The sequence below is a fragment of the Cucurbita pepo genome, chromosome 9, assembly GCF_057944985.1.
Source record: "Cucurbita pepo subsp. pepo isolate OVF chromosome 9, ASM5794498v1, whole genome shotgun sequence".
Classification (NCBI taxonomy): Eukaryota; Viridiplantae; Streptophyta; class Magnoliopsida; order Cucurbitales; family Cucurbitaceae; genus Cucurbita; species Cucurbita pepo.
The window spans coordinates 1,131,044-1,156,515 of NC_141806.1; the positions used below are offsets into that span (position 1 = coordinate 1,131,044).

The 25,472-nt window shown below is 38.8% G+C and overlaps 4 protein-coding genes and 7 non-coding genes across 13 annotated transcripts; 7 read left to right on the top strand and 4 right to left on the bottom strand.

Annotated features, from left to right (window-relative positions):
* Positions 1–500: 500 nt before the first annotated feature.
* On the bottom strand, positions 501–4,889 carry LOC111801904 (putative protein S-acyltransferase 22). Of its 3 annotated transcripts, XM_023686130.2 has the most exons (9): positions 4,320–4,884; positions 4,131–4,244; positions 3,683–4,039; positions 3,542–3,610; positions 3,380–3,451; positions 2,517–2,645; positions 2,356–2,436; positions 1,812–2,000; positions 501–1,676 (listed from the first exon to the last, which is right to left on the bottom strand). In XM_023686130.2, the coding sequence occupies exons 1-9, from the start codon at positions 4,359–4,361 to the stop codon at positions 897–899; spliced, it is 1,833 nt and encodes a 610-aa protein (XP_023541898.2). In that variant the 5' UTR covers positions 4,362–4,884; the 3' UTR covers positions 501–896. The 3 variants fall into 3 exon arrangements, with proteins under 3 accessions (XP_023541898.2, XP_086983194.1, XP_086983195.1); XM_087127068.1 differs by lacking the exon at positions 4,131–4,244 and having other exon boundaries at positions 4,320–4,889; XM_087127069.1 differs by lacking the exons at positions 4,131–4,244; positions 4,320–4,884 and having other exon boundaries at positions 2,517–2,685; positions 3,683–3,858.
* Positions 4,890–8,390: 3,501 nt separating this feature from the next.
* Positions 8,391–12,839, bottom strand: LOC111801905 (putative WRKY transcription factor 4). The gene is made up of 4 exons (XM_023686131.2): positions 12,338–12,839; positions 10,610–11,322; positions 10,352–10,507; positions 8,391–8,789 (listed from the first exon to the last, which is right to left on the bottom strand). The coding sequence occupies exons 1-4, from the start codon at positions 12,662–12,664 to the stop codon at positions 8,579–8,581; spliced, it is 1,407 nt and encodes a 468-aa protein (XP_023541899.2). The 5' UTR covers positions 12,665–12,839; the 3' UTR covers positions 8,391–8,578.
* A 1,301-nt stretch (positions 12,840–14,140) lies between these two features.
* LOC111786207 (eukaryotic translation initiation factor 5A-4) lies at positions 14,141–21,432 on the bottom strand. Its single transcript, XM_087127070.1, has 7 exons — positions 21,306–21,432; positions 20,014–20,118; positions 16,004–16,130; positions 15,464–15,586; positions 15,306–15,362; positions 15,127–15,201; positions 14,141–14,514 (listed from the first exon to the last, which is right to left on the bottom strand). Exons 3-7 carry the CDS (start codon positions 16,124–16,126, stop codon positions 14,413–14,415), a joined length of 480 nt encoding a protein of 159 aa, XP_086983196.1. The 5' UTR covers positions 16,127–16,130; positions 20,014–20,118; positions 21,306–21,432; the 3' UTR covers positions 14,141–14,412.
* On the top strand, positions 17,284–17,355 carry TRNAW-CCA (transfer RNA tryptophan (anticodon CCA)). The gene has a single exon. It is a non-coding gene; the product is annotated as a tRNA-Trp (tRNA).
* Positions 17,496–17,567, top strand: TRNAW-CCA (transfer RNA tryptophan (anticodon CCA)). The gene has a single exon. It is a non-coding gene; the product is annotated as a tRNA-Trp (tRNA).
* On the top strand, positions 17,669–17,740 carry TRNAW-CCA (transfer RNA tryptophan (anticodon CCA)). Its single transcript has one exon. It is a non-coding gene; the product is annotated as a tRNA-Trp (tRNA).
* Positions 17,848–17,919, top strand: TRNAW-CCA (transfer RNA tryptophan (anticodon CCA)). Its single transcript has one exon. It is a non-coding gene; the product is annotated as a tRNA-Trp (tRNA).
* Positions 18,664–18,735, top strand: TRNAW-CCA (transfer RNA tryptophan (anticodon CCA)). The gene has a single exon. It is a non-coding gene; the product is annotated as a tRNA-Trp (tRNA).
* Positions 18,843–18,914, top strand: TRNAW-CCA (transfer RNA tryptophan (anticodon CCA)). The gene has a single exon. It is a non-coding gene; the product is annotated as a tRNA-Trp (tRNA).
* On the top strand, positions 19,498–19,569 carry TRNAW-CCA (transfer RNA tryptophan (anticodon CCA)). The gene has a single exon. It is a non-coding gene; the product is annotated as a tRNA-Trp (tRNA).
* A 660-nt stretch (positions 21,433–22,092) lies between the features above and the next one.
* On the bottom strand, positions 22,093–24,206 carry LOC111802763 (uncharacterized protein At5g01610). Its single transcript, XM_023687254.2, has 3 exons — positions 23,919–24,206; positions 23,258–23,312; positions 22,093–22,690 (listed from the first exon to the last, which is right to left on the bottom strand). The coding sequence occupies exons 1-3, from the start codon at positions 24,018–24,020 to the stop codon at positions 22,311–22,313; spliced, it is 537 nt and encodes a 178-aa protein (XP_023543022.2). The 5' UTR covers positions 24,021–24,206; the 3' UTR covers positions 22,093–22,310.
* Positions 24,207–25,472: the final 1,266 nt, after the last annotated feature.

Sequence of the window (25,472 nt, forward strand, 5' to 3'; positions counted from 1 at the left end):
CTTTTTTATTTTTTTAAATTGAATTATTAAACTTTTAAATATCAGAATCAATGCTTGCTTGTTGCTTGCAATTTGATTTTTCCTCTGCCATCTTCCTCTACACTAAAGTTTATATATATATATATATATGACAAGATGAGATGCGATATTGCATTGAGAGACCTTGACCCCAAGTAGAGGCAAGGTCGAGCCAAGTGACTTGGCCTAGTGTAGAGGCGAGTCGGTTGTGTCGTAGATGATTGAACATGCACGCAGGCTGCTTGTGTGGTCAAATAAGCTTAGATTCTGCACAAACAATGCTTGATTGGCCTAAGGCCTGATGAAGCAACAAAGGCAGAGGGAAAAATATATGGGGCTTGATTCCCCTTAAAGCCGGTTGTGAGCGTGTCAAGATCACGACGCCGCACGGTTAAAAAAGTTGAACCACCCTGGAACTTCCCTAGTTGTTTTGTAGTGGACATGTTTGTATAAACTTGTCCAATAACCGACAAATGTAAACATACAAAGACGATGTTTAGTTTAGCCATTCCTTGAAGAGACTGTTGGAGGTGTCCATAGTTAATCAAATACGTCACCAATGATAAACAAGAATCCAATGGTTGGAACTAACACAACTTCAACAAAAGCAATCCAAGGAATTGGTTTATATCAAACAAAGCAAATCCGGGAATTGCAAGCAATAAACTAACAAATTCAAGTGTCGAGATCGGCATCGGCTAGCTCGAGTTTTACGTTTTCCTATGTCTTCTGCGATGCCTTGATTCTGTGACTACATTTTCACTTTACAGAATAGGTTGTTTGATTGGTGGTGCTCGAATTCCTTGGCTGGAGAATCAAAGAATTATCGACTTTGCACCACATCGATATCGACACGAACATGTTCGGTAAGCTCATAATCAGGTATGTCTCATGTTAATCTGGTTAGAACATGATGCTTGCAGTTGGGCAATCCTCTCTTCCTGTTCCGAACCATACAAGAGGTTGTTCCAGCTTGTCGGTCTTTGAACAATCCTCGAAGGAACTCGGTCGCTGTCCTCTCCGCCCGAAGCTTCATATCCATCACTAGTCGACCTCGACAATGGAAGTCCCTTTTGAGCAGCAGCTACATTAGCTGCTAATACACCAGTGACTCTCTTAGACTCTTCAGCTCCTGAGGAGGATATTCTGAACGGATGGATGTCAGGCGACCCCAAACTGCTCTCTGGAGACGACGCAGCCATGGTCGAGCTCGACATTGCTCGGCTTGTTTGGAAAGCACTGCGTGCTTCAAGCTGAAGAGGACCAAGGCTAGTTGATGTGCCAGAGAAACCTTTTTCAACAGCTTTTCCTGGAACATTTGTTAAGTGTTGCATAGGTAGATCAGATGGAAGTCGCACACGTTTATTCCCTCGCCTTCTATTATTTTCGAGTCGTGAAACGATTCGGCGACCACTACTGCCAAAACTGCTATCTGGTTCACGTTCAAAAGGTGTTGCTGATCTAACCACAGGCTGCAGAATTTTGGACTTCTTCCTTGCCTCTGCTGCAGCCTTTGAAACCTCATCACCATTTAGTCTTGCCAGAGTCCATGGACTGATCCTCACAGCAGCAGGGTTCTTTTTCTTGGTTGCTTCTTCGCTGACCGTCCTCTTTCCTAGCGAACTAACAGACCCCGTCTCCGGTGGAATCACATCAAACTGAAACACGAAAACAAAACGCATATTGTCTTTCATAGTTAGACACGTTCGTTCTCCTAAAACGCGTCTGCTAAAGAGCGGTTTCCACACCCTTATAAACAATGTTTCGAGAAAAGAATTTTCTAGTTAAATTACCTGATCCTCGAGAAACAAGCGCGGGGGAGTACACCATGCACCTCGGTGGAAAGTCGAGAACGAGCTTGCGCTGCTTAGTCCAGTTAATGAGCTGACAACAGACATTTGAGGACTTTGTTGGCCACCACCTCCCTGTTGTTCTTGCTCTTGCTCCCTTAGAGCTATGATATAATCATATGTTGTAATTCCCTGTTTCAAAATGTAGTTATGTAAGCAATTTATCCCAAATAATGACATCCATTACGTATTGTCATCAGCTTCATGGTTTTAAACGTATCTACTAGGAAGAGGTTTCCACACACTTATAAAAAATGTTTCGTTCCCCTCTCCAATCAATGTGGGATCTCACGATCCACCCCCTTCAGGGCCAATGTCCTCACTAACAGATATTGTGACAGCCCAAGCTCACCGCTAGCAGATATTGTCCTCTTTGGGCTTTCCTTTTAAAACGCGTATGCTAGGGAGAGGTTTCCACACGCTTATAAAGAATGCTTCGTTCCCTTCTCCCCGATGTGAAATCTCACAAAAATACGGCTATACTTGCCTTCTTTATGAGAAGGATGTGGAAAAAGAAGAGTTGAGCCAGTGGCAATGTTGCTATCATAGCCAAGATGGTACAAACCGCCTGAAAACGAAGGGATCAGTTTAGATTGTTGCTCAAGTTTAGCCAAATACAGAAGCCAGGGAATGGTCAGAGCCACTTACCACTACAATAATGAAAGGTGCCAAAGAAAAACTGCTACCCAACTTGGAGGAGATTTCCACAGAGAACCGTTTCTTCTCGACAAAACAGCAGATGAGCACAAAGATTCCACTCGACCATTGTACAATAAGCTGCAATCTCAAGCCCAAGGTGCACAAACCATGTATAAACCTGTCAATAACTAATTGAAAAGAAACTGAGATGAAATTAAATCCCTACTCTGGTTGGATGTTCTTGAGGTGCTGTGGGATTACAGCATATGATTGGTAACAAGAAATTGTTATATCTATCTATGGCTGAGAGGCATACCTCTTCCAAAGCTCATCATATCATCCAAGGGCCGAGGTTTTTGTGAGGTCCCACATTGCATGGAGAAAGGAACGAGACATTCCTTATAAGGGTATAAAAACCTCTTCCTAATAGACGCGTTTTAAAACCGTGAGGCTGACGGCGATACAATGGGTGTTACAAATGGTTTCAGAGCTAGACACTGGGCGGTGTGCCAGTGAGAAGGCTAGACCACTAAACGGGTGGGGATTGTGAGATCCCACATCAGTTGGAGAGGGGAACGAAATATTTCTTATAAGGGTGTGGAAACCTCTTCCTAGTATACGCGTTTTAAAACCATGAGGCTGATGACGATATGTAACGGGCCAAAGTAGCGGTGGACTTAGGCTGGTACAAATGGTATGAGAGCCAGACATCCCAGCGAGGACGTTCCTTATAAGAACTCACAACATTCCTTATAAGGGTGTGGAAAACTCTCCCTAATAGATGTGTTTTAAAAGTCGTGAGACTAACGACGATACGTAATGGGTCAAAGCGGACAGTTACAAAGGTAAAAAGAGAGGAGGATTGAACTTACCAAGAGGAGGGAGGTAACCATGAGGGTGAAAAATTGTCGATAGTTCCTTCTGCCAATACAGTTGTTAAGCCACTACAGAACCACAAGTAAACAAACTGTAAGAACAATCTGTGGCACTTGATTGAGTAAGGAAAGGAGGTAAAAATTCAGACATTTTGTTACCCTGCAGTGGTGATCAAACCGATCAACGCACTTATCACAAACTCTGCAGTGCTTGCTATACTTGAAAACCTAAACAACAACATAGCTTAGATCACTTAAACAATCCACTTGAAAATACAGCTCTTTCAACAGTTAAATCACCTCAACTTCACACAAACTGCAGTAAAACATGCCATCTTCACTCATGTTTTGGTCGGACGGTTCCTCGTTCGAACCCGAACAATTGCATACATATGCACAAGGGAAGCACACCAACGAAAGACACGACAGCTTCTTTGATGCAGGGCTGTCCTTTGAATTTGCATCTTTATGCGTGGATTGGCATAAAGAAGCAGCAGCATTGGGATCATGCGTGGATTCGCCACCGAGTTTAGAACTTTTTTGCTGAGAACACTTCCCTTCATCAGGAACATCGACATACTTCTTGGATTTGAACACTCCCGTGTCTGCCGGGTCAGCTACCGCACACCAGATATATAGACCAAACACACATGTAATCTAGATCAAAAAGAACAGAACATGGATTGAAACATCAAATATCATACAGAAATGACTAAATGAGAGATAGATCTGAGTGGTGATGGCTTACAAGAGGAGTATATAGTCCAATCATAACATACTGAAAAATCTTGTTCCCAACAAAAGGAGCAAAAAAGACATAAAAAGCAAACCCCAGAGCTAGAAACACAGAAACTGCAACAACCTTAAACAAGAATCACAGAATGAATTAGTTGCATAATGGAACGCAAAAAGAAAAGGGTGAGGGGAAAATAGAAACCTGGAGAGGATGGTAAGGAAGCTGCCATCCATGCTTCCTCATTGGAGACACCCAGAAGAAGAACACGAAGAACACGAAGAACAGGATGGGCTTCAGATTACGAACCCCTTTCCCACAGAAACTACAAAGATTTGCTAGTGAAGTTTAGTCATATTTGGGATTCGAACCCGTGAAGAAGGAGAGAAGAGAAGGGTGGGTTTTGGTTTTGAAGCCTATAATTGCATCGAAACCTCCCTTTTACTTTAAAATCTCTTGGTTTCTGGCGTTACCCTTTTTCCCTGGGCAAATCATGTGTCACTGAAGACAAAGAGAAGCCACTGCTATTTACAATGAAACGGCAGCTCAATAACCCAATTTCCCTTTAAACATCTCTTCAAATCAGATCAACAAAGCAAACAATTACTCCTTTCACTATTTTGAAGCCACTTCGACAAAACATTAAATGTTCTTCATCTTTTCCTTTTAGAATCTGTCCTTTTGTATTGAATTGGTTAGTTGGTACCTACAAATCGATTCCATCAACAATTCCATTCTGTTCTTTCTTTCTTTTAAGCCTTTGCCACTTCATTACACCATTTTTTTTTAGCAAAATCGTATCTGGGTGATGAAAATCTAAGTCAAGAACTTGATGAACAACTGAGATTAACCAACAAAATTTGAACTTTAATGAATCCCAAACCGAGAGAATGACATTACAATAAAGGAAACGTGAGATGTGGGTCAATGACTGTGGATTGTAGTGTTGTTTAGTGAATAATTTTAGCCCTTTTTTTTTCCTTTAAGAAAAGCAAAGTTTTGGAAATGAAATTTGGCATTTTGTTGTCAGTCATTGGGCTCCATGTCAATCAGATCTCATCGCATCAACCGTTCAATTTTTCAAACATTCATTTCAACGGCCATGATTATGGAATGCACGTAGTCATCATAGAGCCTGTCCGCAGACAACCAATACTCTTGAACGTAAATTTGAAAATAATGCCTTTTGATAATTAAAAAATAGAAAAAAAGAAAAAACAAGAATGTAAAACGCAGCGTTTTGACAGAGTAGATCAATGCATTAAATTCTTCTTGGAGGACTCACTGTCGTTCCTCGATAGGGTTTTCCGTATATATGCACTTTTCTAGCACGCTTTCCCAGCCGAATCAATTTGTGAAATAGCGTTGACCCAAGAAGCCCTCTCAGCCGTCGATCTTCTTGATCGTGCTTCATCATCCCATCGGACCGTTGTGGTTCGTCTTCAACGTGTTTCAAAAGTTGTGTGCTGCCGTACTGGATTACATTGACGCATATAGCAGAGCAGAATATGCTTTTTAATTTTTAATTTTTAATTCTTTTGTTTAAATTTAAGTAAGAAAGCCATTGATATAAATAATAATAATAATAATTAAAAAAATCTAATTGTAATTATACATTTCAATGATTAATAAAACAATATTCAACTACATATTTTAAAGCTAAAATCGACTAAAAAAAATTAATAACGCATCACTTTTCGTATTTTATTTTTAAAAAAACAAGCAATAATATTTTATTTTGTAACGACCTGGGTTTTAAGGACTTCTCTGAAGGCTTTAAAAAGCGTCCAATAGGGGAAGTTTTCCACACTCTCATAAATGGTGATTTGTTCTCCTCCCAACCAATGTGGGACATCACATATTTAGTCAAATTGACGTAAGAATATGAATTTAAATTAATTTTGAAAGTACGAGAATATTTATATTAATATTTATTTTTTTCAAATCTAATATAGAATACAATAAGAAAAAGTTGGATGTGTAACATATAAAAACAAAAAGTAATAACACTTTTTTGAAAAAATAAATATTAAATTTATCCTATTAAGTTGAATTCCTAATTTTTATATATTATTTTTTTGTTATAGGTATAATATAAGTTGGATTAGTTGAAGTGATGGGGATGGTAATAAATTGTTTTTAAGGGGCTAAACTGAAATTAAGGATAAAATAAAGGATTAAAATATAAAATGTAATAATTGGAATAATTAAATAGAAATAAAATGGGGGGAGAGGGTGTCTAAAAGAATGTGCATTTAGGAGGGGAAATTAGGAGTGGCGTTTAGCGTTTGGAAGAGATTCGGGAACAAAATTAAGAGGGAAATTGAAGAAAGAATCATGGGAGGGAAAGGGAAAGTCAAAGAGGATCAGATGGGTAATAATTAAATAATTGCTTGCTTGAATGGGGAGCAAACTAAAAGTGTCCGCCAAATATTATAATATCAAAGACTTCAGTGGCAAAATTGTAAGATTCTTAAAATATATCCACTTTTTTCTTCTCATTTCAATCCAAATTTTGCAGAAAGTTTTGGATTTTCAAGGCTAAAAGGGTTAACAGTACCCTTCTGTTTCAAGGACTTCTTTGGTGGATTTTTCCCAATTAGATTTTTTTTTTTTTTTTTTTAAATATATATATATATTTTAGTTTATATTTATAACTTACCCGAGCGAACTGTTAACCGATTTTGTGAAATCTCACATCGGTTGAAGGGGAAATGAAACATTCATTATATAAGTGTGTAAACTTCTCCATGCTAGATGTGTTTTGAAACTGACAGTGATAGAGCCTGCCATAGTAATTTTCAAAATATACATCAAAATTGGAAATTGGATGGTAAATCAATCTTTCTAGGCTTTAAAACGCGTATGGGGAAAAGTTTCCACACCCTTATGAATGGTGGTTTGTTCTCCTCCTCAACCATGTGGGACATCACAATTCACCCCCTTCAGGTCCAGGGTTCTCGTTGGCACTTTTTTCTTCCTCCAATCGATGTGGGATCGCCCTTAAATCCACCCCCCTTTGGGTTTTCCTTCCTCCAATTGATGTGGGACCGCCCTTAAATCCACCCCCTTTGGGTTTTCCTTCCTCCAATCGATGTGGGACCGCCCCCAAATCCACCCCTTGGGGTCAGCGTTCTTACTAGCACACCGCCTCATGTCTACTCTCCGAAATGTGGGACCGCCCCTAAATCCACCCCCTTTGGGTTTTTCTTCCTCCGATCGATGTGGGACCACCTCCAAATCCCACCCCTTTGGGGCCCAGCGTTCTTACTCGCACACCGCCTCATGTCTACCCTCCTTCCGAGAACAACGAGAAGGCTGGCACATCGTCCGGTGTCTGGCTCTGATACCATTTGTAACGACCCAGATCCACCGCTAGCCGATATTGTCCTCTTTGGGTTTTCTCTTTCAGGCTTCCCCTCAATGCTTTAAAACGCGTCTGCTAGGGAAAGGTTTCCACACCCTATGAATGATGGTTTGTTCTCCTCCCCAACCAATGTGGGACATCACACAACCTAAAATACTCGAACTAACCCAACTCAAACATTTTATGATCGGGTTGGGTTAGGATCATTATTTAACCAGAGTTTATTGAATTGAAAAGATTTACCGTCTGAACAATTAAACTAGGTCTAAAAAAATGTTTACCCAATCTAACCCTTGAACATTACCAGTGGTAAAGACTTGACACGTTCATAATACAAATGCGACCGTAGTGGGGACAAAGCAAATTAAAGGGTGAGGGGACACATTTTGAGTGTTATAAATGATGGAAACTATAAAGAGAAAAGGGTGGGTGTATTTCATTATGTAACTTGTGGACAAGCATGTGAAGCTTTTATTACATCCATGGGGCCTCCCACCACTTCTCCTTTCTTCTTTTTACTGAGTCCCATATCAACTCTTACCATCAGTAGCTCATGAGTAAAAAAAAAACAACTGATCTGTAAAGTGGAATATTTACTTACTTGCATTTGTTTTTACCTTTGTTACCATCCACAGCTGAGGAGTTACTGGAGGGCCTGTCTGCTTTCCAACATTAACAACAGATCCCTTCATGTAGGAGTACAAGCCCACCACTAGCATATATTGTCCTCTTTGGGCTTTCCCTTCAAGGGTTTTCCCTCAAAGTTTTAAAACGCGTCTACTAGTAAGAGATTTCCACACCTTTATAAAGAATGTTTCGTCCTCCTCCCCACTCCCCAACTGATGTGAGATCTCACAAATACAGACGACGGTAGCTCGACCCAAAAGGGAAGAGATCACAATCATAAGTAAATAATATAGAATCATTTATGTGTATTCTCATTTACAAAAGAATGCAACAGTAAAATTTGATACAATATGTTTCATTTCCTTTTAACTCTATATTAACAAGTGGACAAAATGGTATATCTTGATTTAAAGTATGGCTTAGGAAGTGGGGAATATAGAACAAACAGACTGTGTTATTTGTTCTTTATTTAACAGTAGAAGTCTTTCTCAGTACCTATATTTTGTGATTTTAGGCGAGGAACGTTACTGTTGGCTGTGCCGTGGCTGCAGATTTTACCGGCTGGAACGTCGTGATTGTGTTTGCCCTCATACGTCGTTATCACAGCTTTCTGGTCTGTTGAAGCTCTCTCGACGTGTTTACGAACATTGCATCCGAGTGTCGTGCATTTATAATAGCTCCTGCAATGGAATGAAAGATCACTTGATAGAATTACCCCAAGACAATCAACACCATCTCAAGCACACATCGTTATTAGCCACCAGCCGTAATAGCCCAAGCTCACCGCTAGCAGATATTGTCCTCTTTGAGTTTTTCCTTCCGAGCTTCCCCTCAAGGTTTTTAAAACACGTCCGTTAGAGGGAGGTTTCCACACCCTAATAAAGAATGTTTCATTCTCCTCCCCAACCGATGTGGAATCTCACAATCCTCCACACCCCCCCCCCCCCCCCTCCTTAGGACCCAACGTCCCGTGTCTGCCTTTGATACCATTTGTAACAGCTCAAGCTCACCGTTAGGAGGTATTGTCCTTTTTGGGTTTTTCCTTTCGGGCTTCCCCTAAAAGTTTTTAAAACGTGTCTGCTAAGGAGAGGTTTCCATCCCCTTATGAAAAATGTTTCGTTATCCTCCCCAACTGATGTGGGATCTCACAATCCACCCCCCCTTCAGGACCCAACGTCCGGTGCCTGCCTTTGAAACCATTTGTAACAGCTCAAGCTCATTGTTAGGAGATATTGTCCTTCTTGGGTTTTTCCTTTCGGGCTTCTCCTAAAAGTTTTTAAAACGTGTCTGCTAGGGAGAGGTTTCCACCCCCTTATGAAAAATGTTTCGTTATCCTCCCCAACCGATGTGGGATCTCACAATCCACCCCCTTCAGGACCCAACGTCCGGTGCCTGCCTTTGAAACCATTTGTAACAGCTCAAGCTCATTGTTAGGAGATATTGTCCTTCTTGGGTTTTTCCTTTCGGGCTTCTCCTAAAAGTTTTTAAAACGTGTCTGCTAGGGAGAGGTTTCCACCCCCTTATGAAAAATGTTTCGTTATCCTCCCCAACCGATGTGGGATCTCACAATCCACCCCCTTCAGGACCCAACGTCCGGTGCCTGCCTTTGAAACCATTTGTAACAGCTCAAGCTCATTGTTAGGAGATATTGTCCTTCTTGGGTTTTTCCTTTCGGGCTTCCCCTAAAAGTTTTTAAAACGTGTCTAGTAGGGAGAGATTTTTACACCCTTCTAAAGAATGTTTCGTTATCATCCCCAACCGATGTGGGATCTCACAATCTACCCCCCTTCGGGACCCAGCGTTATCGCTAGCACTATCCACCCCCCTTCGGGACCCAGCGTTATCGCTAGCACTCATTCCTCTCTCTAATTGATGTGAGATCTCACGATCCACCCCCCTTCGAGACTCACCGTCCTCACTGGCACATCCCTCAGTGTCTGGCTCTGATACCATTTGTAACAGCCCAAGCCCACCGCTAGCAGATATTATCCTCTTTGGGTTTTCCCTTTCGGGCTTCCCTCAAAGTTCTTAAAACGCGTCTGTTAGGAGAGGTTTCCACACCCTTATAAAGAATGTTTCGTTCTCCTCCCCAACCGACGTGGAATCTCACAAATTACAACCAAGAAAGATGTTAGTTTTTATGGTTTCAAATTCTAAGATCACTCTGTTGGTTGATACGATAGCAATCTGTATTTCTATAACATGAACTACTGAAGCTGAATGAGATATAAAGCAAACTCACCTGGGGTAAGGGTTTCCTTTAACCGTTTTCTGCCCATACTTTCGCCACCGGTAGCCATCGTCCAACAAATCGACTTCACTTGTAGTCTGCACAATGATTCGGGATTCCGTGAGCGTCCTATGAGAAGACACTGGCTCGACCCGAGCCTCGGTGTTCCTGCATAATTAAGAAGATTGTGCATTGATCAATCAAGAAACAAAAGGCAGCTATTACCTAACAAGTTCAAAAGCTATATTCTTATACATAAAAGTTCCATACCGTCTCTTGGCATCCGGTTCGTCTTCATCGTTCTTATTCGGTCCAGTCTCTATCTCACCCGCTCCCTCACTGTCACTAGCATCCAACAACTGTCCATGTTTAACGAGGTTCAATTCTCGATCCTTCTTCACAACGGAAGACACAGCTGACTGCTCATTCAACTTATTCAAATATCCACTCTTTACTTGAGAATATAGGTCAGTGTTTCCATGAACACTTGAATATCCATTAGAATTTCCGACATCCTTTGCACGCTTGTTCGGTTGAGGTCGTTCGTGGTTGTGTTCACCCTTATAAATAATTTCAGTAATGTGGCCTTCCAGAGATCGTTCGACTTTTTTCTTGACAGGACAATTCGGGTACGTGCACTTGTAGTAGCTTCGAGGAAATTCACTGCCCTTCACTTGTTTCTGCCCATATTTCCTCCAATTGTACCCATCATCAGCAGGCCTATCGACATTACACGAAGAAGATACCGATCTCTGATCGGATTGAGAGATATCCGACGACTCCTTCGACCCGACTGCAGAGTTCAGCAATTGAAGTGGCACTGGCTGATCTTTAGCCTTCTCGCTCGGAAATACGGTCAAAAGCTTTGAGGAGGCTGCAGAGCCTGCTACTGAGTGTGCTTGTATTTGCTTATGAGAATAGGCTTCTACAGCCTGCAGGGTAACCTGAGCCAAAGCCTGCTGATGGGTCAATCCAAAAGTTCCCTACAAGACAGCCATACAGTAATAAAGAACAACATTGTCATATGCAACTTGATACGATAAAGTCATTCCGTACCAGGAATCATTGTCATCCAATCAGTCAAATCAGTACTATAGTATATAAACATGAATGAAATTGGTCGGGATGGTGTTCAAGGCTTATCGACTTTCGTTTAATTGGTTGTTTCCAATCTGTCGTTAGAATGTCCCTCCTCTAAGTTAGAACTTAGAAGTGAATTCGTCACTAGATAAAAGATTGTGGGAATATGAAATTTTTATTCCTTGGCGGTGAGATCTCACATCGCTTGGAGATTAGAATGAAATATTCCTTATAAGGGTGAGGTTTCTCTCCTTACATACGTGTTTTAAAATCGTGAGACTGACGGCGATAAGTAACGAGCCAACAGTGGACTTGAGCTGTTACAAATGGTATCCGAGCTAGACACTGAGCGGTGTGTCAGCTAAGACGTTGGAACCCAAGTGGGTAGATTGTGAGATCCCACATTAGTTGATGAGGGGAATGAAACATTCATTATAAGGGTGAGTTTCTCTCCCTAACAGACGCGTTTTAAAACTGTGAGGTTAACGACGATCCGTAATGGGGCTAAAATGGACAATATCGACCTTACATGCTAGACTACAATGGAGTAAGTCACACAAGTGATGTTTCACTGACCATATAGATTAATGAATCAAGGACAAGGTGATCTTTTGGGAGTCGGGAACAAACCATTGATCTTTGACATAGAAATTAGAGTATTATCCACTTAGCTATGCTCGAATTGGCTCTAGAGGACATCGTTGATAGGGACTACAACTATTTTGGTTCTTCCACTATGAACCAGCTCGAAAAAGAAAACATAAGCCATGGAAACCGACAGCATTTGAGACAGAACATGCTGAAGATGCAGAATCAGTTGTCCCCAAAAGCCATAGAAAAACAATAAAGAAAACATAATCCTTATTTTTCTCATAACTGTCAGATAATCAGTTGGCGGAGTGAATCTTAAGCAATTACCTGATCAGGCGAGAAAAGCCCCGGAGAATCGGGCAGACCAGCAGAGTCCTTAAGCTCGGACGCCGTCGGAGGAACAGCCACGGGCGACGTCATAGCGCCGGCGAGGAGCTGAGAAAAAGACTTGCAGTCATCGGAATCGGAGAAGAAGCTCGAGACAAGGGTCATGGGCCCTGGGCTAAAGCCGAGTCCCAAACCCGGCCCACCGCTTAAGAGCGACTCCATAGAGGTCCGTGGCGGCAGATTAATAGTGGGCCGCAACGGAAAAGCTTTAGATTTCAACGGCGACGGCACCGACGACGGTGGCAGCTTATCTTCATCGTCACCCATAGAAGCAAATTTCGAAAGGCAACCGAAAATTTCAGGTTCTGGGTTTGGGTGTCGGGATCTGAAACAGAGCTGAAAGAGAAAAACAAAGTCAACGCCGCAATGCACGAAAAAAAGAAAAAGGGTAATTAAATTAATCCAAAGAAGAAATTTCGTAATTCCCTTTTTGTTTCCATGTTCTAAAAATCTCACAGCTTATACCTCTGATTGGACAACACAAGTACGCCTCCACATTGAGGCCACAAATATGACAAATTTGACCTCAAAAATATCTTCTTTTGTTTTTTTTCTTAATTCACCCACAAACACTCTAGGAAGCATATGAACAATGGGATTGGCCTAGTGGATTGGAGGGAGAATCTAATGGCAGGTCTTTGCTAGCCTCTAAGCTAGGCAATGAGTCGAGGAGTTGACGAGTATGCACTTCCCACTATCTTATTATCAATACTATATCGTGAATGGTAGTAAAAATTAGGGAAGAAGGTGGTGTGTACCTCAACTTGATTAGTACTTGGTATCGAGCTCAACAGGTTACTTGTCGCACACTCCTTGATTGTGCCTCCTTAGCTCGATTACCTTGGGTAAGCCTCATCAGGGACTAGATTGTATGAGTGATTCACGTTGCCTAGATAGTCAATGTGGACTACGTGCCTATAGGTTCTTAATCATTCCCCATAAAGTCCTATGTTATCAAATCTCTATAATTGCATAAAATTTCATGAATATATCAAAAAGATTATTTACAATAATTCTAATTATCAACTATTCCAAAAGTAATTAAATTAAAACTTTTATTTTATGTTATTTTATTTTATTTATTTATTATTATTATTTTTCAGCGGGTGAGATGCAGTTGGGCACAACGCAACACGACAGCCAAGATTAAGCTGTGGATTACCTTTTAAAATATCAACCACCACCACCCACTCGCAGGACTGAGGGTGAAATTGTAATTTTCATGAGAGGAGAAGGACAAAGTCGGAATAGATTCAAGATATAGGACATAGTGGTTCTTATATGGCCAGCTGGCAACAAATCAATGGATGCGGTGGTGAGGTCGAATTAATGTTCCTTTGATTTTGAAGGAAGAGGCTAACGTCGTAGGGACCACGGGGATGGAAAAAAAATGCAACAAAATGCCAAGTCATTTTCCTATTTATTTAACCACTTTCATTCTCAAGTTCATTAAAAAAATAAACAATAAATTGTTTTTCTGTTCATAGCTATTAATTTAATTAAAATTCATTACAAACGTAAGGTTTATAAAATCTAATTGTTTTAGAACGTACAAAAAAAAAAAAAAAAAAAATTACGATTGATACCATATTTTAAAAATACTCACTTCAAACTTTTAAAATTTTAAAAAGTATTTTTAAAACCGTACAAAGTATTTTCTGGCTTTCTTTCATTTTCTTTTATATCGGTACTACGCGTACTCACGGCGTCGTACACAGCAAATATATTAACACAGTGTGTATCTAATTGAAGTCCCCAAAAGAAAACATAAAATCAAGCTTCAAAAGACCAACAAAGAAGATCTGTAATGTGACAATAGAACAAAGTAGAAACCCCTAATGGCAAATAAATATTATACTTCATCAGAAACCATGAACCTATTATCATCCTACAACTCTTAAACAACCATAGCAGCTATGAAGTTTACATAAAGAAGACTAGCCAAGAAACAACTCTTGATTCAAACAGCAACAAGGAGGCCAAAAATTTTGCTGCTTTCTATTCATCAAAAGAATCTATTTTGGGCCAATGTCCTTGAGAGCGCAGATTTGCTCCTCTCCCATTGAAGACATGACAGTCACAATCAGATCCTTCCCCTCCGCAAAGCCATCCTTGATCTGCATGAGCCACAAGGTACAACACAATCAATCTTCAAAATTATGCCACTCATAGCCTATGGCAGCTATTGTTCTTCCGAATAAGACCCCGACGTGCAAGGAACGGAAAACTTGCAGATGAACATAAAATTATTCATAAAATAACTCCTTAATCAGCCCCCTAGAGGTTAGTACTAAGCACAAGATATCAAATATTAGACACTCCTAGAGGTTAGTACTAAGCACAAGATATGAATATTAGACACTCATATAATTAGATTTGATCTTTATATAGAAAAGCTCCAAAGGTGATTGGTTTGGAATCATGGGTTCTTCTTCTATCTATCAATTATATGAAATTCTTGTTAGTTAATCATCGACATACTATATCATCGACGTTTTAACACATTTTCGCTAGAAATCCAAACCCATAAGCATAATAAAGGAGGGGGTAGTAAAAATAGTCAGCCATCCACATTTAGAACTCCAAACAAGTACCGGATAATATACTGTAAGGAGTGGAGGAAATAAATAGTTTCGCCCTAACAAGCAATGTGGTCTTCACAAGGCAATTAAAGACAAATTGAACACAGCAGGACAAGAAAATGTCAACAGCCAATAAGAAAATCGTACCTGGGACAGCAGACTCTCGTCCGATGGAAGCCTCAGGTCATCCTTGGTGTTACCACTGTCCGTCAGCAGGCTAATCTGGTAAGTTTTCATTGAAATTAGAATTAGCTGCAGTACTCAAAATGGATGGATGAGCAAGTGAAACTGAGACAAAGATCTAAAGAAAGAGGATTTGATCATACAAATCCATCCTCAGAGATATCAATGAGCTGGTAGTCAGTACGGTTGACATGGGGAACCTGTGTTTTACGATTACAAGAATCAGAAATCATAAACTTGCACAAACAAACCTACAACCTGCTGGAAAAGTATAAAACGGAAAGGAAAAGAATCTTCATACATCACAGTTGTGTGAAGAGGGGACGATATCTTCAAGCTTTTTAGCAGTGAAAATGTCAATGGCAACAAAGTGGCATTTAGCATGTCCATGCTTTCCCGTCTTTGAGGTTGAAACCTCAACAACCTACAAAACAGCAATGCATAAGTCTTTGGCCAAGATTGCTAATTGAAGAACATAAATACAACATAACAAATAATATGCAGAAACCACGAAAGACAAAAGCCCTAGAGAGAAACAGATCGAAATATGGTAGCTTCAACCGATTCATTCGTTTCATTCTAGCAAACATGTGATCTATGGAAAAAAAAAATCTAAAAGTAAAATCATAGAAAATCAAAGAAACACAATTAACCGAAAATCACAGAACAAGATTGAATACAGAATAACCCTTGAAAAAGCTATATTAATAGGGCAACAAGAATAGGAAAATTGAAGCAGAAGATATAACGCATAGATATCACATGTTAAACAAGAATTACATGGATAGATGGGGCAAAGGATCGGAGCGAATTGAGGAATAAGAATGAAAACGAAATAAACCTTGCAAGGCCTGCCCTTGATGACTATGTAACCATTCTTACGGATGGTTCCAGCCTGCTGCGGAAAAGTCTTGGAAGCTCCCGCGTCGGCCTTCGACTCAAAGTGGTGCTCCTCGTCCGACATGGCTCTGTATGAGAAAAGGTGCGAAGAGGAGAGTAGACAGAAAACTAATTAGGCTCAGAGACGTGCGCCAGAGGGGGCAGACGAAAAGATGCGAATTTATAGGCACGAGAAAAACGAAGAAGAAAAAAGGGAAGTGAGAATCCTAGGGTTTCAAACATCAAAAACGCAAATAAATACCTTAGTCATAGGATTATAAGATGAACCGTCCAAATTGATTTGACAAATATTAGATTACATTTCAATAATGTTATAGAACATTTATTCGATTAATTAAATATTTACATTTTTTAAACCATTAATATTAATTAAAAAAACATGGAGTACTACTAGTGGACCAGTGGCGGAATGGTAGTCTTCGAACTTTGGTTCAAAAGGTTGCATCGGCTTGGACAGAATTTTTATAGGTCGCGTAGGCTAAAACTAGAATGATCAATGGTTAAAGAGATCCATGGTGCAATGTGGGCTTAATTTATCGGCCAACATACTAACGAGGGATGGATGAAAGTCCCACATCGACTAATTTAGGGAATGATCATGGGTTTATAAGGGAGTAATACTAACTCCATTGGTATGAGATATTTTAGGGAAGCCCAAACCAAAGCCAACTTATGCTCAAAGTGGACAACATCATATCATTGTGGAGAGTCTATTCATTCTAACAACGTGGAGGTAGTGCAATTCACTCCAGATTTGAAAGTTGCGTGTTCGATTCCAAACCTTTTCCATCGTATATCCGTGTAGAAATAGAACAAGAATGACATATTGGTAAGGGATCTGTGGTGCAATGGTAGTGTGTCTGACTCCAGATCAGAAGGTTGCGTGTTTGATTAACGTCGGGTTCAAATTCTTGTTTCATTCCTTCTTTTGATAATACGATTCTTCCAAATTTAACAGTTTCCATTGGGATTGGGCTTAAATTATAGGCCATCTAGCACTAAAACTAGACTGACATGTTGGTAAGGGATCCGTGGTGCAATGGTAGCGCATCTAACTCCAGATCAGAAGGTTACGTGTTTGAATTCTTGTTTCCCACTTTTTCTAGCATTCTTTCTTTTAATAATACGAATCTTCATTATTTAACAGTTTCCATTGTATATTGGGATTTGGCTTAAATTATAGGCCACGTAGCACTAGAACTAGACTCACATATTGGTAAGGGATTCGTGGCGCAATGGTAGCGCGTCTGACTCCAGATCAGAAGGTTGCGTGTTCGATTCACGTCGGGTTCAAATTCTTGTTTACCACTTTTTCTAGAATTCCTTCTTTTGATAATACGAATCTTCCAAATTTAACAATTTTCATTGTATATTGGGATTGGGCTTAAATTATAGACCACGTAGCACTAGAACTAGACTCACATATTGGTAAGGGATTCGTGGCGCAATGGTAGCGCGTCTGACTCCAGATCAGAAGGTTGCGTGTTCGATTCACGTCGGGTTCAAATTCTTGTTTCCCACAAATTTAACAATTTTCATTGCATATTGGGATTGGGCTTAAATTATAGGCCACGTAGCACTAGAACTAGACTCACATATTGGTAAGGGATCCGTGGCACAATGGTAGCGCGTCTGACTCCAGATCAGAAGGTTGCGTGTTCGATTCACGTCGGGTTCAAATTCTTGTTTCCCACTTTTTCTAGAATTCCAATTTTCATTGTATATTGGGATTGGGCTTAAATTATAGGCCACGTAGCACTAGAACTAGACTGCCATAGAGGTAAGGGATCCGTGGCGCAATGGTAGCGCGTCTGACTCCAGATCAGAAGGTTGCGTATTCGATTCACGTCGGGTTCAAATTCTTGTTTCCCATTTTTTCTAGCATTCCTTCTTTTGATAATACGAATCTTCCAAATTTAACAATGTCCATTGTATATTGGTTAAATTTCCATTGTATATTGGGTTTGGGGTTAAATTATAGGCCACGTAGCAATAGAACTAGATTGACATATTGGTAAGGTATCCGTGGTGCAATGGTAGTGTGTTTGACTCCAGATCAGAAGGTTGCGTGTTCGATTCACGTCGGGTTCAAATTCTTGTTTACCACTTTTTCTAGCATTCCTTCTTTTGATAATACGAATCTTCCAAATTTAACAATTTTCATTGTATATTGGGATTGGGCTTAAATTATAGGCCACGTAGCACTAGAACTAGACTGCCATAGTGGTAAGGGATTCGTGGCGCAATGGTAGCGCGTCTGACTTCAGATCAAAAGGTTGCGTGTTCGATTCACGTCTGGTTCAAATTAATCTTCCAAATTTAACAGTTTCCATTGTATATTGGGATTGAGCTTAAATTATAGGTCACGTAGCACTAGAACTAGACTCACATATTGGTAAGGGATCTGTGGCGCAATGGTAGCGCGTCTGACTCCAGATCAGAAGGCCGTGTTCGATTCAGGTTCAAATTCTTATTTCCCACTTTTTCTAGCCTTCTTTTGATAATACGAATCTTCAAAATTTAACAGTTTCCATTGTATATTGGGATTGAGCTTAAATTATAGGCCACGTAGCACTAGAACTAGACTCACATATTGGTAAGGGATCTGTGGCGCAATGGTAGCGCGTCTGACTCCAGATCAGAAGGTTGCGTGTTCGATTCACATCGGGTTCAAATTCTTGTTTCCCACTTTTTCTAGAATTCCAATTTTCATTGTATATTGGGATTGGGCTTAAATTATAGGCCACGTAGCACTAGAACTAGACTGCCATAGTGGTAAGGGATCTGTGGTGCAATGGTAGCGCGTCTGACTCCAGATCAGAAGGTTGCGTGTTCGATTCACGTCGGGTTCAAATTCTTGTTTCCCATTTTTTCTAGCATTCCTTCTTTTGATAATACGAATCTTCCAAATTTAACAATGTCCATTGTATATTGGTTAAATTTCCATTGTATATTGGGTTTGGGGTTAAATTATAGGCCACGTAGCAATAGAACTAGATTGACATATTGGTAAGGTATCCCTGGCGCAATGGTAGCGTGTTTGACTCCAGATCAGAAGGTTGCGTGTTTGATTCATGGGTTCAAATTCTTGTTTACCACTTTTTCTAGCATTCCTTCTTTTGATAATACAAATCTTCCAAATTTAACAATTTCCATTGTATATTGGGATTGGGCTTAAATTATAGGCCACGTAGCACTAGAACTAGACTGACATATTGGTAAGGGATCCGTGGCGCAATGGTAGCGCGTCTGACTCTAGATCAGAAGGTTGCGTGTTCGATTCACGTCGGGTTCAAATTCTTGTTTCCAACCTTTTCTAACATTCCTTCTTTTGATAATACGAATCTTCCAAATTTAACAGTTTCCATTGTATATTGGGATTGGGCTTAAATTATAGGCCACGTAGCACTAGAACTGGACTAACATAGTGGTAAGGGATCTGTGGCGCAATGGTAGCGCGTCTGACTCCAGATCAGAAGGTTGTGTGTTCGATTCACGTCGGGTTCAAATTCTTGGTTTTCCATTTTTTCTAGCATTCCTTCTTTTGATAATACGAATCTTCCAAATTTAGCCTTTTTCATTGTATATTGGGATTGGGCTTAAATTATAGGTCACATGGCACTAGACCTTTTTCATTATATATTGGGATTGGGCTTAAATTATAGGTCACATGGCACTAGAACTAGATTGACATATTGGTAAGGGATCCGTGGCGTAATGGTAGCGCATCTGACTCCAGATCACAAGGTTGCCTTTTCTATAATTTATAGGCCAGGTAGCACTAGAACTAGAGTGGCATACTTACAAGGGATTCGGTGTTGCAGTAGTGGTCCTCCAACATCCTTGTTGAAAGATTCCAACACTGCCTTGTATTAAATATTATAAATAAATGTTCTAGGATAAAATCTAACATACCTTATACGATTCAGCCCAAGACATTAATCATCATACCTCAATCAGCTCAGGACTTTAAGGCTTCACGGTTTGGGATATTTGGGGCAGCAGACAGAGAGAAGAAAGCCAGAATGCAGTGTCTCGTCAATTTGCCAGCTTACCCTGATGGAAATAAAATAAATATGGTCCGAATAACAATAAATATACTACAAGAAGATTAAACAAATTGAAGTTTTTACTGCTTTAGTATTCATATATCAAAAATAAGACAGAGAAACATCTTTAACCACCGCATTCCAATCATAGCAGTAGAGTTCAATTTAGGTGTTGATGATAGAAAAGTTCTCCTCCAAACCAATGATCGTTCCAAAACGTTCACGTTAATGGAACTAAGAATAAAGATTTCTTGGCTTAAGGATTTTGGTAATCGTTCATAATTGTTGAGCTCTCAACATCTTGCAGGGAGATACTAGGTGCTCTCATTTTCATTTACCATGGTGTGCCATTTTTGGCTTCATTCCTATATTCCAACCCTTCTATGAACAAAACTAGAGAGGTCCACCTACATGAACCTCAAATTAAATAAAACCACTTTGCAAGTTTTCCAGAAGGCTCCTTTTGCTCTATTCTCTTTATCAATCCTCCTATCAAAAGTCTTAACTTCTTTAATGAAAGAACGAAAGATTAACGAGTGTTTACGAGCCTGATGCAAACAGACCGAAAAAAAAAGATAGGCCTTCTAAGTTATGTATGCTTACGGTTCCGCCTAAAAAATACCACATCAGAAGCAGCGCACCATCTACTCAAGTGACATTAAAAATTTTATAGGATAAACCAAACCGTCTCGCAACTATCAGAATACACAGTCTAAGCTATCTACATTATATAAATTTAAACCTGACTCGGTGCGTTCAAGCAGCATCATGTATTGTTGAGTTCAAAATCGAGTCCAAAGCTTCAAATAAAATTAATAAACCCTGGAGAAGCAACTAAACAACTAATATTTGAACACTGCCATAAGAAATGAAGAAATAAGCTAAGAACTACGATCCCGATAAGATATAGTCAATTAGCCAAAAGGCAAATCACAAAATCAAACTCCGGAAAGTAATGCTAGTAACTAGCAAACTATAAACAATAGACATGTTCGATGTCACTTAAAATGCCGATCGCAAGGCTAACGACTAACCTAGTTCCTTATTCCGAACTATTCCGAACAGCTATGTCTATTCCATGCATTTGTTGGAGAAACGGAGATGCATTTGACGAATGGCAACAATCTCGGATGAAAATGACGACAAGGAAGTGCATTATAAGAGAAATGAAGATGAGAGAGTTGTTTTTCAGACCTTAAGAGGATGAAGGGAGGTCGAAGGATGCCGTGGATGACAAGACCTAGTGTTGCAAAAGCCCTTGGATCTCCGGGAATCGCCATTTTCGAGTTCTGTTTTCTGTCCCCGGACTTCTTGTTTTCCAGCTCTTTCACTCTCCTCTCTATGCTAGAAGGAACTATGAACCGCGTTACAACTTACAAGTGCCTGAACAACGAGTCCTCTATCCGTAATTATTAAGAACTTATTAAATATTGTTTACAAATTTTAGTGATTTATTTTATATAAAACTAAGATTTTATAAATTTATTAAAATTGAAAGACTAAAATTATTTTATTTTTTATTTTTATTTTTTTTACCAAAAAAAAAAAAAACAAAAAAAAACACTTTTGTCGTGAGAGATTTCCACACCCTTGTAAGAAATGTTTCGTTCTTCTCTCCAACCGACGTGAGATTTCATAACCCACCCCTCTCCAACCGACGTGAGATTTCATAACCCACCCCTTGAGGCCACAGTGTCCTCACTAGTACACTACTCGGCGTCTAGTCTGATATCACCGTAACAGTCCAAGGCCACCATTAGCCGATATTGTCCGCTTTAGCTTATTACATATCGATTTTTTTTTTAACAAAAAGCCCTTTAGTTATCCCGAGTTTACAAAAAGCCCTTCAAAATGCACTTTTGTTCTCTAGAGTTTACAAAAGTAAAATTTTAGTTTAGTTTTAGAAAGTATTTATAAATGGTATGCAACTCTTCCACGAGTTGCATCCTTTCGCATCTATGAGTTGTGTTTATTCATCCAATGGATAAAAGCCTTTTCATTTCCACAAGTTGATAACAAATTTTTATAACATTCATGACTACAGAGAATCTATAAACCTCATTAAAACAATATCTATAAAGTTGACAAGATTAAGCTTTCTATATATTTGAACAATGCAGATTGAATGATGCAGCAAATGTAACTACAGGGTTCATATCTCAGCTTCATACCTAACAGCAGCGCGCCATGGTTCGAATATCAGAATGCTTCTACCCTAACGGCATCACGGGGCTTATCATAGGCATCTTTCGATCTCGACTTCTTCACTCCTGCAGTGAACCATACCTTTTCAGATTTGTAGCCCTCAACCGTCACGCTTGTCACTTTCACCCACACTAGGACCTTTGTCTTCATTCCTTCAATGCCTGTGAGCTTCCCTCTCTGAAGAGTTCCTTTAACCCGTGTTGCATATCGGATTACAGACGAATCCTTGAAGCTTATCTCGCAAACCGATGGTAAGTAGACGATCAGCTTCGACTTGGATTCATCAAATTCGTAGCAGGTTATGTTCTGAGGAAAGAGGCCGGGTGGTAAGTTGTACTCACGAAGTAAATCTGGTAAGCTCTTCAATGGCTTTCCTGTGGGAGGAAAAAGATATGATCAATCTTACACCATTATGCTCACTTGAATCTCTTACAACTTAACACAAGGGAAGAGGGGCAGCAGTCATAAGGGACTAAAAGATAGTTTACAAAACAAGGTTTTACAACGCGTCTACTAGATATTATCCTCTTTGGATTTTTCCTTTCGAGATCCACCTCAAGGTTTTAGAACGCGTCTGCTAGAGAGAGATTTTCACACCCTTATAAAGAATGTTTCGTTCCCCTCTCTAACCAATGTGAGATCTCACAATCCACCCCTTGGAGCCCAGCGTCCTCGCTAGCACATCGTCTAGTGTCTGGCTATGATACCATTTGTAACAGCCCAAACTCACCACTAGCATATATTGTTTTCTTCGGGTTTTCCCTTTTGGGCTTCCCCTAAAAAAAATACGTCTACTAGAGAGAGGTTTCCACACCCTTATAAGGAATGTTTCATTCCCTTGTTCAACCTATGGTGGGGATTGTCCTGCACTTCGCTCATCAAAACCAGCATTAAGTGTGCACTCATCCTGATATAAAATGAGATAATATGCTAGAAGTTACCTTTTAGCTTGTTGAAGATCCACTTTGCCTTCTCTTCAACCGTGGTTGAAAAAGTCTGCAATAAACAACAACATATATGAGATTCTAACCAAGTTCTAAGTTTAATGTTTGCCTACACAGAAATCGAAAGATATTCAGCGTTTTAACTGATACCAATATTGATAATTAACTGAAGAATCATTGCAAAAAGAGAAATCCTCATTTTTCACAGACAGATTCCAAATACTAACATATAAGATCTCATTCTAGTACAGATCAAGGAGTCTTATCCCAATAGATTTTGGTTGATAAATATAATTAGTGGAAGAAACCAAATCCCAAGGTTTCTTTTCAATCAAACTGATGCAAACAACCAAATCCCAAGAAGCCTCATCAGTCCATTTTCACTTCAATCGTAACCCTGTCGCTTAATCCTCTGATTAGTGGAAGAAACCAACAGATCTCACCTTAATCTTGGTAATAAGCAATAATCAACGCAAAATCAGCACAAAATCCACAGACAATGTCAATCAAATCGAGCTGCATTACTTAAATCGCGAAAAACAAAAAGAAACCAACACTCAAAATCAAAGAAAACCACAGGCAGCAGAGGGTACAATAAACGATCGAACGAGAGAACAAAATCAACAAACACAAAGAAGAAACAAAACGAGAAACTCACATGGAAATCGTCGGTGATGTTAGAGAATTCCTCCTTGGCTTTCTTTGAAACCCACAAGCTCCCAACCTTCAAGCTGCTCACCTTGGTCAAAGCCTTCTCCATTTTCGCAGCTCGGACCGAGCTTCTCTTCCTCTAAAACACAGCGATGATTGAAGAAAATGGCGAAATGGGAGTACTGGAGAGAATGCGAGCCGCATCCATATAAATCTGAAGCTACCAAGAGAAAACAACGGCGCAACTGTCAAATGTGAATTGTGGCGCTCTAAATTCTGTTCCGCGCTGTTGCTAAGCAAGAGTGATGTGAATTGTTGTGAAATGGAAACGGAAGGGTAATTTGGTCATTTTAAAAATCAAAATTATAGTTTAAAAAAATTATGGATAAATGAATATACCATCATAAAAAACCATAAATTAAATTAATTAATAATATTATAATTTTTTTTGGGCTAGATTATTTAAAAATTAAATTTTGTTTCAATAATATTCTTTAAAAATTCACAAAATAAAACTTTAACCGTCAATTCAAAATTTAATGATAAAAATATATATTTTTTAATATTTATAAAAAGTTACAGATATTATTATTGGATGGTGAAGATGAGTTGGCACGTGGGTGAGCCGTCTCAGTATGGTTTACAGCTCAAAAGTTGATAAAGACACAGCCGCCTTCTGATGTTTCCATTTTTCTTTTAATTTTATTTTGTTACATTGCTCCAAAAATCATTTTTTAATATATTTAATTACACGTTTAAAATAAAATTTTTATTTTGTGTTTAATAAATTTTTTAATATTTATTCCCTTGAATATAAATTAATGTTTATATTTATTAGATCTAAATATTAAATTGTTTTTAGTAAAATTTAATTCATACATTATTTATTAAATATAAAATATAAAGTTTAAAAATGTATTAAATTTGTCATATTTGAAAGTATAATTTAGATATTAATTTAATTTAGCTTTTGTTTTTAAATAGTTCTACCTAATTATGGGTCGGTGCCTAATCAAAATGTTAAAAGAATTATTGATAAAAAGAAATAATGTAAGAGAATATTAATTATGACAATAATATTCTGTAATAATCAATACATTTAAAATATAGATTCGAACCATAATACATTTATTTTTAATTTAGAAAAATTACGTATTTAGTTTTTAAACTTGTTTATCTATATCGATCTATAGACATTAATTTTATGTTTAAATAATTCAGTGTAAAATATGGTATATGGTATATGGTATATAGTAAACCTTTCCCGAATATAATATATTTTTATTATTGAATTATGTTAAATTTAATACGATGATTATTCAAATTTACCCTTTAACTTAATAATTTAAGGAAAGCTCGTATGAGTGAAATGTATTATTTGTTTAGGCAACAATTAAATGAGTTTATTTTAATAAAGAAAAATGTTTTTTTTTAATAATGTTAAAAATATTAAATTAAAATTTTCCGTTAAATAAAACTAATAAAACAGCTCAGATACTATTGTTTTTAAAATTATATATATATATATATCTGTATTTATAAATTTTTCCACCAAATTCAT